The sequence below is a fragment of the Scomber japonicus genome, chromosome 11, assembly GCF_027409825.1.
Source record: "Scomber japonicus isolate fScoJap1 chromosome 11, fScoJap1.pri, whole genome shotgun sequence".
NCBI lineage: Eukaryota > Metazoa > Chordata > Actinopteri > Scombriformes > Scombridae > Scomber > Scomber japonicus.
Window position 1 is genome coordinate 15025790 of NC_070588.1, and position 13123 is coordinate 15038912.

The 13123-nt window shown below is 37.8% G+C and overlaps 2 protein-coding genes across 2 annotated transcripts; both read left to right on the forward strand.

Annotated features, from left to right (window-relative positions):
• The first annotated feature begins 1668 nt into the window (after positions 1-1668).
• Positions 1669-5016, forward strand: ercc1 (excision repair cross-complementation group 1). The gene is made up of 9 exons (XM_053328920.1): positions 1669-1803; positions 2002-2370; positions 2594-2697; positions 2974-3073; positions 3388-3464; positions 3834-3933; positions 4278-4349; positions 4582-4650; positions 4740-5016. The coding sequence occupies exons 1-9, from the start codon at positions 1744-1746 to the stop codon at positions 4800-4802; spliced, it is 1014 nt and encodes a 337-aa protein (XP_053184895.1). The 5' UTR covers positions 1669-1743; the 3' UTR covers positions 4803-5016.
• Positions 5017-8351: 3335 nt separating this feature from the next.
• On the forward strand, positions 8352-13050 carry prmt2 (protein arginine methyltransferase 2). The gene is made up of 9 exons (XM_053328918.1): positions 8352-8560; positions 8658-8867; positions 9547-9708; positions 10101-10265; positions 10388-10563; positions 11359-11488; positions 11567-11703; positions 11993-12167; positions 12379-13050. The coding sequence occupies exons 1-9, from the start codon at positions 8477-8479 to the stop codon at positions 12409-12411; spliced, it is 1272 nt and encodes a 423-aa protein (XP_053184893.1). The 5' UTR covers positions 8352-8476; the 3' UTR covers positions 12412-13050.
• The last annotated feature ends 73 nt before the right edge of the window (positions 13051-13123 follow it).

Sequence of the window (13123 nt, forward strand, 5' to 3'; positions counted from 1 at the left end):
ACTCAAAATAATAAGTGTGTAAAAATAATGAGAAAGTATCTAGATATAACGAGAAACTATCTAAAAATAATGACAGAATCTCAAAATAATGGCTTATTAACTCAAAATAATAAGTGTGTCAAAATAATGAGAAAGTATCTAGATATAACAAGAAACTATCTAAAAAATAATGACTTACTAACTTAAAATATTGAATTATCTATTAGATCTCATTATTATGAGATACTAGGTCATTCATTTCAAATAGCCTAGTATCTCATTATTTTGAGATACTAATTCAATATTTTGAGTTACTAAGTCCTTATTTTGAGATAAGAAGTATTTTTTTTAGGAAAGTTTCTCATTATATCGACTATCACATTGGCAGAAATGGGCTTCTGTGCTTGTTTTTTCTCTTTACCTTATGTATTATTTTTTTATTTAAACTAAAAGTTTTTGATGCAACCGTATACTTTAGACTTTGTTTTTTGTCTGAATGATTTTTTGCTTATTATAGCCTTACCTTGTCCTGGGAGTTTTTTTGTTTGTTTTGTTTTTTAGTGTGAGAGTTCATTTTTGCATTCTTGAACTTTGAAACCTTAGTATGATTATTAAAGAAATCAAGATTAGCAAGTAATCTGTCATTTGTTTGTCTCACTCATTCTTAAGTATGTGCCATTGCGACTTTGGAGGGTAATTCAGTTTCACATACACTCACTGGCCTATTTATTACACCTGTGCAATCTAATTCAATCCAATACAACAACTCTGCTATAAATTCTACATTCATGAAGCTTATCCATTTTCAGTTTTTGTTGATATTTTCAAGATGGTGATAATTCAACTTTATGTTTATTAATGAGGTCATAGTGGGTGATGGTGGTGTACTAGGGTGCATTATACTGAATGGTGTTCCTAATATTTTGTATTTGTATTATTAGAAACACCATTCAATATAATACACCCCAGTATGCCACCACCACTTAGCATGACATAAACATAAAGTAGAATTATCACATTTTGTGGTAATGTCAACAAAAATTTAAAATGTATAAACTTCAAAAACGTATCATTTATACAGGTTTACAGTTTTTCAAGTCTGTCTTAAAACAACAGTCAGTTGTCCATAAACACTGAAAGAGATTTTCCTCACTGTTATAAGAGTAAGAGTAAGATGTATCTTTATTGATCCCACTTTGGGAGAAATTCAGATTGACATAAGTAGTGGGGAAAAGGGATCAAACTAAATAAAATAAAGTACTATACTGTAAACCATCTCTGTTTAAATAAATCTGCAATATGTAAATGTTGAATATTCCGAAGCTTTTGAGTTTATATACATGTGTGCAATGGTCCTGGGATTAACATAGTAAGGAAAACATCAGTCTTTTTTAGTGGGAGTGGGAGGTACTGGGAGCTGTGGTGTTGTACAGTCTAATGGCTGATGGCATGAAAGAGCCCCCTCCAAGCATTTTTATGGCTATTCATACTGATTATTAAGACATCTCCTTCAAATGTGTTTTCAATGCAAGTGGTGGGGCTTATATGAAACTTAGAGTCATAATAAGTGAGTATCTGCCACCTTCACATCTATCTATCCATTTTTTAAATAGTTTTGAAGAATACACTTTTATTCTGAAGGGCCTGCTCCGGAAGTGTCATGGCTACTGCTTGTTTGTGTCTGTCAGTGTGTGAAAGGAAAGAGAATAAATAACGCTACATCAAGTCAAACTTACGGCCAAAGTTTTTAATCAGTTCAGAGACATGAAGAAGAGATTTAACATCAACCTCGATGATTCAGCTTTCACTAAAGAAAGAACACCGGTCGGTATTTTTGCTTGATTTACATTTACGGAGGCTAGGCTAAATGTATCTAACAACTCGCTTTCAAATTCAAATTTTTAAATGGCTAACCAACTTAGCACAATATTTAGGCTAGCTTGCTAAAATGTGTGATTGTTTTAATCATTTATTTTATAATGTTCGACTCTCAAACTGTAATGTAATGTAATTGCATTTTAGCCAAAGCCCCAGTTTCAGCCTTCATCGACCACAGCTGCATCCTCATCAAAGCCTGCTCCTGAGTCAGTGGACCAGCCCCTGTCCTATGCACAATACATCGTCCAGAGTAAAAACCGTGTACCCGCTGCTCCTCAGAGAGACGGTTCCTCTAAACTTCTCAGGACTGAAGGTGAAGGAGGTACCAGTCTGAAGCAAAGCGAGTCTGCCACAGGAAGAGGAATAGGGACTGAGAGTGGATCTGATGGCGCGGAGAAGAGTGAGGAGACACAGGTTACTGGTACAGACCACACAGAGGGGACCTGTCAAAGCCTCAGCCTGGGTCCCAAACCAGTAGGGTCTGGGAACTGCATTATTGTCAGCCCTCGACAGGTAGGCATCAAAATGTTTGCATAAATGTATCTTAGCCATCCATTTTTCTGTCCCTGCTTCAAGGATTCAGGGTTACATTACAGAGCAGGTTTATTTTTGGTAGCCCCCATGGATGCATCAGGCTCTTGGGTTATTTCTTGAAATAGTTTAATAGCTTTCAGGCTTGTTAGTCAGCCTGCACAATGCTAGGTTTCACATCACATACATGTCTTTATCATTTCAGAGAGGAAATCCCATTCTGAAGTTTGTGAGGAGTGTCCCTTGGGAGTTTGGAGATGTTGCACCAGACTACATCTTGGGCCAGACAACTTGTGCGCTCTTCCTCAGGTGCGTTTTTTTACGCCTCCAGATTGTGTGTTTATGTGTGTGTGTGTGATACCCCAGAGAAGTGCTGCTAGCGTTTGTACAAATGGAAGTAAATTGTATGAGCTTTGTTTCATGTTTCATTTATCCTGTTGCATATGTGGTGTCATACACAATCCATTATCCTAATGAGCACTGATGTTTGTATTGAGACTTTGATGGGTTTTTTTCATATGTTCTTTCTATGTTCTTCTCCTGTGTTTTTTTGTTTTGCTTTGATGTCGGTTTTGGCCCTTGAAGTCTGAGGTATCACAATCTCAATCCAAACTATATTCATGACCGTCTGAAGCAACTTGGACAGACTTTCACCCTCCGAGTGTTACTGGTTCAAGTAGATGTGGTAAGTAAGAAGATGCTTCATAATTCAGTTTACGTTGACTGTAATCTGTATATCAAATCAGATTTCTATAATATATTTTAACAAACTGTGCTAAAGATATGGCATCAGTTCCAAGCTGTCAGAAATGTCCAATTATGCTCTATTAGCAAAACAGCATAACGCATTTTTCAGTTTTTAATTATAATTTAAAAGCTATTACAAAAAAATGATTCAATTATTTGAATATCATGATTTTGCAGTATTGAAATAAATGTCCCTTTTTTAATTATTTTTTGCTAATACGCCTTGCTGTCATATTTCATCACATATCACAGAAAGATCCTCATCATGCATTGAAGGAGTTGGCTTGCATCTGCATAATGGCTGACTGCACTCTCATTTTGGCTTGGAGGTGAGACCTGCATCTGATTGCCAAGAACACTGTACTGTTTGTTACTGGAAACAGACATGAGAATGAACTGAGAACCAGTTTTAAATACCTTAACTTCTTGATATGCAACGATCTGAGCCTTGCTACCTAAAAAAGTGTGTATTCTGGAGATATATAATACATATATATATGAGATATATGTAAGGTTTTTTTAATGCAACCTTTTAGGGTGTTAACATCTGGCCAGGGTAAACAGATGAAAAATTCTCTTCTATGTTGACGCTGGCTAATTTATTTTTTCCTTTGATCAACAAGCCTCTTGCCTGACAAAGAAACAAATCAAATGATATAAGTAACATTCTTAATACTCTCTTCATGTTGAATTGACAGTTCAGAGGAGGCAGGACGTTACCTGGAAACATACAAGTCCTATGAGAAGAAACCAGCAGACCTTCTGAAGGAGCAAGTTGAAAGAGATTACCTGTCAAAGGTTTTGATTGCAAACACTACTCATGTATTCACCCTTTCAGAATGAAACATTTCAAAGTCTGACAATGTTTGGAATTTGATAACTTTGCAAATTTACATAGGGGTTTTGTGTAGCTTGATAAGGAGGATACAGGGCACATAAAACATAAATAATTGTTATGTATCATTTTTTGCAGATTTTAAACATTTTCAACATTAGAAAGACATTTAACAGAGTATGATGCAGCCATATACAAATGTTAAGGTTAATAATCTTATATCTAATAATATTCTTCTCAGTCTTATCCAACTGTTTATTTATTACTTGAACAATAATGCTGATCGGATTTCTGTTTGTTTTTTAAGGTTACAGACTGCCTGACAACTGTGAAGTCTATAAACAAGACAGATGCTATTACGTTGCTGTCCACTTTCTCGGTGAGTACCCTTGGGGGAAAAAAGAACGTAGTTTCCAGTCCATTAGCTGCTCCCAACTGCTAAAATTTATCAGATTGATGCCATATTAAAGTATAATTGGCCAATTTGGGAATGTACTCTGAATTAATTGTCTTATCCTAGTATTAGTTTGATTTATCGATGTTTCCAGAGGTAATGGCCTAGTGCAGTCAATAAACTGAGATTATGAATTTTGTGCTTTCTTTTTTTACAGTCTGTAGAAGGAATCATAAGTGCCTCTAAAGAAGACCTGGTTCTCTGTCCAGGCCTTGGACCACAGAAAGTGAGGAAAATGAGATATTCACCATATCAATATAGAGAAGGCAGATGGAATATTTGTTAAATTACTAAGATGATATTTTGTGCTTGCAGGCGAAACGACTGCACGATGTGCTCCACAAGCCCTTCTACAAGTCAAAGACTAAAGACAACTGAAACAACTGCTGTGTGACTTGTTACTGAGAAGAAGTTGGTTGTTGCATTGATCAGCATGCAAGCACAAAAAAGAGACAATTAAATGCTTAAAAGTCTTTCACATATTCATGTTACTTTCTTTGTGGCAAAGAAAGAAATATGTGTGCTGTTACTCAGACTGAGAATAAGCGAGAGAATTTAAGACTTTGAAATCTTCAGCTGTAAGAGTTGCACACTGATGTCATGAGTTTTTGGTGTAATATCTGCTGAATTCATTTAATTTCTTAATAAATATTTTGTGATATTTTATACAATATAATGTTCCTTAGTTCTTTTTTTAGTGCTGGAATGTCATACAAAAATGTGTATCGCTTTAGGGGCAAATCGAAAAATGTATTATACAGAAAATGGAATTTGTACATTTTGTCCAGTATTGCTGCACATTGACTCCTCTCCCCACATAAATAGGGCAGGTTCTGAGGGTTGGGGAGATGGATAAACTCAGGACATGTATTATTTATTTGTCAAAGAAAACCTCTCTAAAATTCTTATATTTCTCACAGTATAATAGGAAATGAGTTTCTGTCTCCACCTTTCTTTTGATGACAAAGTGAACACAGCCTGGCCTCCCTGGGTCGTCTGTTCTGCCTGTGACAGCCTGTTTCTATGGCCAGGCTGTGTCCACTCAGTCTGTACATTGTTAGAGTTTTACTTTCTTTTCTATCAATCATGGTGGTCAGGTACTCTGCCACCATGTACTCTCTGTTTAGGGTCAAATAGAATTCTAATTTATTTTTGTGATATTTGATATAATTTTCTATTTGTTTGGAGTTGATTGGGTTGGACCAGATTGTTTGGTTTGTGTCCTGAAGCCCTGGTGTGTGTGGGCAGAGCTTCAGGACCATCTGGCAGAGGGGACTCTTATATTTGCTCAACTGTTGGCACTGAAGGGCTTTGTACTGGTAGGAGTGGGAGTCACTGGATTGGAGGTGTTTATAAAATTTGATGGCTCGTTTTTTAATTTTAATTATTAAAGGGTATTGGCCAAGTTGTGCCCTGCATACATTATTGGCTGTGTGTTTGTGAATTTCAAGTATGTTTTTGCACAGCTCTGTATGCAGGGCTTCCAGCTGATGTTTTTCCCATTTTGGAGGTCTTGGCTGGTTAATGGACCCCCCACTTCACTACCATATAATATTATTGAAATTTGAATCAGGTCCGAATTAGAATGTCAATGGGATTTTTTTTCTTTTGATGGTGTAAAAAGCTCTTCTTGCCTTTGTCTTTAATTCACAGCCAGCTCAGTCACAGCTGTGCCAAAATGCCTAAATATGTGTAATGTTTTGACTGCTCAATTTCAATATTTCCTGAATATTGTGAACTTATTTTTCAGAGAGTTTGGATTTTCGTCATTTTAAATTTACGTTTTTTGAATGGTCAGGATTTTGGTCTTTTCATGTTTACAGATAGTGCCAATCTTTGAATTTGTGGAGGATATTCAGGCTCTGCTGTAAGTCCTCTCTGGAGGGAGATAGGAGGATCAGGTCAGCAGCATCAACATCAGAGCATCAGACATTTGACCACTGTGTCGTGCAGATTCACACCAGGGGCTGTGGATTTTTGCAGTTGTTCTGCAAATGTATTTCTATATATGTTAAAAAAATGGTTGGGCTCAAATTGCTGCTGTTTCACCCTGTGGTACTGTTTGAAATAATTGGTTCTTTTTTCCAATTCTAATTGCACATTTGTTATTCAGATACATTGATTTAATTAAAATGTAGGTTTTACCCCCTGCACCACTCTAATAATTGTTAAAAGAGTCTCCCATGACAAATACAGTCAAAGGACTTATTGAAATCTACAAATCATGAATACATTTTATTTTTATTTTGATGCATTTGTGTGTTAATGAGAGTGGTGAGGGTAAAGATATGTGCAATGGCTAGGCATTAATCCAATCTGACTTTTAGACAGGACATTGTGTTCATTGAGGAATTCAACTATACAGGAGTAATGATACAGAGCACCTTGCCCATACAGCTAGTGACACATATGCCTCTGTAATTCTGAGGGTCAATTTCATTGCCACTTTTAAATATAGGTGTAATAAGACCTCTCAGAAAAAAGCCAATTGGATTTTTTCTGGGCTGTATTTCATTTCATTTAGTATTCAATCAGATCAACATGCCTTTTTTGCTTTTTAAGGTCTTCAGTTTTGTTTTCAAATCGTTCATAGTAATGGGGAAATCTAGGGGGTTTTGGTTGTCTCAGTTTCATATTTTTTAGTTTTTCAAGTAATTGTCTGGTTTCTAAGTCAGTTCCAGATGTTGTCGGCCCAAATAAGGTGTGAAAATGTTCGGTCCATATGTCTCCATCTTGTGTGACCAGCTCCACTGGTCCCAGAAGGAGTTTTATTCTGTATATATGGGGGCAGTGTAGTGGAGCTCTCACTCCTTTAACTGCAATACTTTAACTACATCAAGGTGATAATACTTTTATACTTTAAAGTATGTAGTATTTGACATGCAGAACTTTTACTTGTTATGGTGTATTGCTACATTGCTGTATTGGTACTTTTACTTCGCTAAAGGATCTGGGTACTTCTTCCACCACTGGATGATGCCTTAGACCAACACTAAACACTACTGACAGAGGATTGATGATATACTGTATATGTTTGAATTTGAATAGTTAATGTATGCAAATGTAACGTGAGGGTTCGATATGTGGTATTTGGACACTCTTCATGAGAGAACACAGCAGGATTGAAACAGATGACTTTTAGGCAGAACTTTACTATAGCTCCCGGAATCAGAAATCAACAATAACCACACTTCCTTGTCTTTAACCCCTAGGTGAGTAACCCAACCAATCAGAGGCCAGGAACGACCTAGATCTAGGCAAATTTACTGTAATGAGGTAATACCTACAGTCTATGGGTAAAACCCAAAACCACAGAAGCAGATTCAAGAGACTATTTTAACTGTTTCAAGAGATGCTGGTGTAACTATCTGAATCTGTAAATATGTAAAAAATAATGTAAAAATAATAATAAAATAAAGCACAAATATATAACTACTTAAATAAATTAACTTAACTTTTAAATCTTACACAAACATGACATACAAGTTTTGGATATACAGAGAAAATGAAAATTACTAAGAAATGTAGAGTGATTATTACCAGTAGAGTAATAAAGTGTGCCTATCCTTAGTTATCTTAAAACACTCCCACCCCAAAAAGGTATTTCAGGTATTTAGCTCATTTTCCAAATACGAGGTAGGCCTATACAGTCTATGGGTAAAAGCTGGCCAAAAATCCTAGATTTTTCCCCACAGTAATTGTTTTCTAATGACAGCTTCTCTAAGGGAAGTAAATAATATATTTGCTCAAGAAATGTATTTAAAAACAAATTCGAGCAATGTTATCTTTCCAATAAGACAAGATACGAAGTAAAGCGAGTAAAGCATTTATTCGAGCTTTTTGACTAGCACTTTTCATCGCTATTTGTCCGACAGTACGTGAAGGCACCGTAAGCGAAGCTGACGTCAAAACAGGAAGTATTTGCTAAAGCCACACCAGTGATGTTTTTTACCGCTAATTTCACAGCACTAAACAGGTTTATTCTTTATTGACAGACAAACCTGTGGTCCCATGAAGACGTGTTAATCACCGGAAACACAACAGAGACAGATATGGAGGAGAAAGAGGATGAGGAGGATTCATCTCCTGAAGAGTACTTTGCTCGGTGTAGTTTCACTGGAAGCGACAGTGATCAGGTTAGAGACCCTAACCCCCCCACACATATGCATCTATAAACGCCTGAAGGGTTATAAAGGAACGTTACTAGTTATAACTGCGGTTTTTGTCCCGCAGTTGACTTTCAGCAGCGGGGACAGGCTGCTTGTGCATGTGAAGACCTCCTCAGACTGGTGGTGGGCAGAGCTGCGAGGGGTCAAAGGTTACGCCCCTGCCTCTCACCTGAGGCAGGGTGCAACAATAGAGGGTGCAACTGAGGAGGAGGAGGACGCCTCCCTGGAGGACCCGTGGCAGGACGAGGAATACTTCGGCAGTTATGGGACACTGGTTAGAAATGTTAAATTATCTACAAGTTGCACCATTTAAAAGCTTAACATCAGACTGTGCAGAATTACCCGAAGAAAAAACAGACTGGGAACTGAAATTATTTAAATTAAGTCATCCATCTCATGCACAGGACAGGTACACATATTTTCAAGTCTGTCTTAAAACAAGTCAGGTGCCCAAATGAACTTTGAAACAGGGTTTTCTTGCAGTAATCATTCCTTCTGTTTATGATGGGCAGTAGAGGATCCTTCCATAATGCACTAACGATGTAAGTGATGGGGGCAAAATCCTGTTTCAGTGTTTCATTTGGTAACCCGACTGTTGTTTTAAAACAGACACAACAGACACATTTTCCTTTGTCTAAGCTCTGTGTTCCTTGGTGGTGCGTTTAAGCAACCTTCAACCTCAGAGAGAGCTGCAGAAATACACCTAATTCACAATCCATAGGAGAAATCGAACACAGAATTAATACTTGTATTTAAGAAGCTGATGTTCTGCGATTAAACGGCAAATCTTTGCTTGTTGCTTCTGTCTGAATGAGCAATAATCTTAACAATTAAGACTTTAGGTGTTATAATATAAACAGCGGAAACTGTAAACTCATGACATATCACATGCTATACTGATATGCTACTGCAGCTACTGTAATTTTATTTTTTTTAAATGTTTTATGATACAGAGGCTTCACTTGGAGATGCTGTCAGACAAGAGCCGCACTGAGGCGTACCAGCAGGTTGTTCTCAGCAACAGTGCTTCTCTGAGAAGTAAGGTGGTGATGGACCTCGGCTGTGGGACTGGCATCATAAGCCTGTTCTGTGCTCAGCTGGCACAGCCTTCAGTGGTAATGCCAACAGTCTGCCACAGGCTCTCTCTCACACACACAGGGTGCTTATGTTGTGACTTCCACAAAATGAAATTCCTTGCATCCAGTTAAATTTGAGGAAGACATCTGTTGGTTTGTTGAAGGTTGTTTATTGATTTCTGCAGGAAATGAACTGGCTCTTTCTATTCCTGCGCCTACACATATGAGCACATACATAGATGTTTGTTGTTGTGTTTTATTGTAAGCAAAAGAGTAAGTTAATTTCTATTTTTGTAATGTTTCATCCCAAACTATTTTTAAAATCTCACCACATACACACATTACTGTACCTCTACTCCCATCTGCTGGACAAGGAGGATTGCTACAAGATATAGCGTACACAGTGTGAGAAATAATCTGTGGTATTGTAGGTGTATGCTGTAGAGGCGAGCTCCATGGCCGAGTACACCAGACAGCTGGTGAAGCAGAATGGATGTGAGGAGGTCGTCACGGTACTGCAGGGGCGAGCTGAGGACATCGAGCTGCCTGAGCAGGTGGACATCCTGGTGTCTGAGTGGATGGGGAACTGCCTACTGGTAATAATCACTCTTCCAATACTGTTTTTACTACTAACAATATTTTTTTTTTTGTGAAAATTTTGATCATTCAGATTTGAATATGCAATGTCATGTTTCTATCTCCTCTTCCTCTTGTCTAGTTTGAGTTCATGGTGGAGTCAGTCCTGCTGGCCAGGGACCGCTGGCTGAGGGAAGGTGGTGTGATGTGGCCTTCCTCTGCAGCCCTCACCCTGGTACCGTGTCAGGCCAACAGCTATTTTGCAGAGAAAATGGCCTTCTGGGAGCAGCCCTATGGCCTTGACTTCACCCCCCTTCAGTAAGGGCCGTTAGTCAGCCGTACTCTGTGCACTTTGCCATGTCTCACTCTTATGTTTTTGCACTGATTTTCTACAACAAGGTCACAATACTGAGAATCATTTTCATTAGAGACTGTAGAGACACTCAGATCAGATCAGATCAGATGTGCTAGTCTGTGATCCAAAAAAAGTTCCTGCAAACCAAAAGCTCTTAGCATCAGATATGTAGCATCTACATAATTTCAGGAGAAAAACAAAGAATGTTACCCACTGTCCATCACTTCAAATCATTTAACAAGACATTTTGGTCCTTAGACCATCAGGCATAATAAATAGAAACAAAAAACAATCTGTTATAAAGTACCTCATTTTGTGAATAAAATTTGTAACTACTTACTTTTCAAGCCACAATACTTACATGTTAAACACGGATGACAAAGAAAGGATGGGTGAGTGATTGTATAGTATGTCCTCAACCCTGGGCGGATCAATAACATCTCCTTATATGGTCAATTATGTGGTTAACAGATATTTAGGGGAAACAGGATGCAAGTACATATAAGATGAGTAACAGAACAAGCAGGCACAAGATCACAAAGAGGAAGAAAGTGCAGCTGTGTAGATAACTCTGTGATATTATGTAGTTAAAATGACCCAGCATACACCCCATAGAAACTCATTGCTGTTTACAGCTACACTTACTTAGCTGTCTTGTGTACTTATAATCAATTTGCCCTTCTCCCTCTTGAGTTGTACTACATATAATCTGTGGCAGCAGCTTAGTTTCTGCAGTGTTGAACATTTCATCTCTGCAGGCCTTTGGCACAGCAGGAGTTCTTCACCAAGCCCAAGTTCAGCCATCTCATTGAGCCCGACGACTGCCTCTCCACCCCCTGCGATGTCATCTTCCTGGACATGTACACTCTGAAAGTCAAAGATCTGGAGGTGCTGTTTTAGTATTATAAAGTTGCTCCATCCCATAAAAGTTGTGTTTTGTGGCTAATGGAATGTAGTTTTTCTCAGGAAATTGAGGGTCAGTTTCAGTTTTGCGTGAAGAAGTCTGGTTTTTTCCATGGATTCACCGCATGGTTCACTGTTTCCTTTGAGAGCCTGGGGGAAGAAGGTGCAGCAGTGGAGTTGAACACCGGACCTGAGTCTGAGTAAATACACCTATTCACTCTGTTGTGCTGTAATAACATTAAGAAGGCTGCATTACTCATTAGCAGCACTGCTCCAGGGTATGTGCAGCACCTTTTAAAAGCCAACACACATAATTCAAGTAATCAAATAAGTTAGTGGTTAACAGACAAACACTTTAGACTTTGTAACCAATATCAGATTACATCTCTGTGACATGCTGTTAAAAAAAAACCGTAATACTTATAAATGAGCATCTTATAAAACCCTGGAACTGCCATGCACGTCACTATTGAACATTTCTCTCTTCAGGCCAACACATTGGAAGCAGACTTTGTTCATGCTCGACAGGCCAGTCAGTGTGCATACTGGAGACTCCATCAGTGGAAGTGTTCTTCTGCGCAGGAACCCTATTTGGAGGCGCCACATGACCGTTACCCTGCACTGGAAGATCAACAGCAGCAAACAGGAAACAGACAACTGCCAGGCAAACATCCTGTTTTCACTTTACACTCCTTTTATCTGATGGTTGATTGATTTTTTTAATTATTATTTTATGTTGCGTAATGGGTTACATTTTATCCATGCAATGTGAGTTTGTTACATACTCAACCCATTAGTTTCCCAAGAGTCTACACATGACTTCAGAGTCTTAATTAGAGTCTTCACCCCCCCCCCCCCCCCTTCTCTGTCCATAGGTCGGAACAAAGAGTTTCCCCATGTGGAGGTGACAACTTATCACCATTTCTGCCAGCAGTGGATGTCCACAGAAAATCTCTTGAGTTTAGGGTCAGTAAAGTATAACTTGTAAACTGCTGCTGGACTGGACTGAAATGTGACTTTCATTTGATAATGAAAGTAGCAGTCAAAGGAGCCTCATCTGGTTGGACATGAAGTTGTACTATTTTAAGTCTGATGGCTACAGGTCCAGGTGGTACAGCGCTCCATGAACTGTGCCAAGAGGAAATGAGCAGAAGAAGTTGTTATATGCTCATAATAAACTGTGGAGGAATACTAACCTGGACTTAAAAGAGGCTTTATAGACAGACTCCTTAGTCATCATTTGTTAACCAAATTAAATTGTTTCTGAAAGATATTTGTGATCTCAAGGTGCAAAAAGAAATGAATGAAACTAAGTTTTTATGGCCATTTTAGTCACTGTGCATTGTGCTCTATAATACTCATTTCATTTACATTGTCATTTGTATGAGTGCTACACATGCCAAAAAGTTTGTATGGATATAAAAAAACAAAACAGATTAACCATAATTAAAAATGATATTACATGTTTCTCTATATTAAAGTGAACAAAGTGCAACTATGAAAAAAATGTTAATTGCCAAATATCAATTAAAAAACAAATGGAGTGACTACAAAGTTAATTCATTTTTCACAATAAAATTCATGATTCAAAAATAAAATAACTACAATTAATGAATTCTT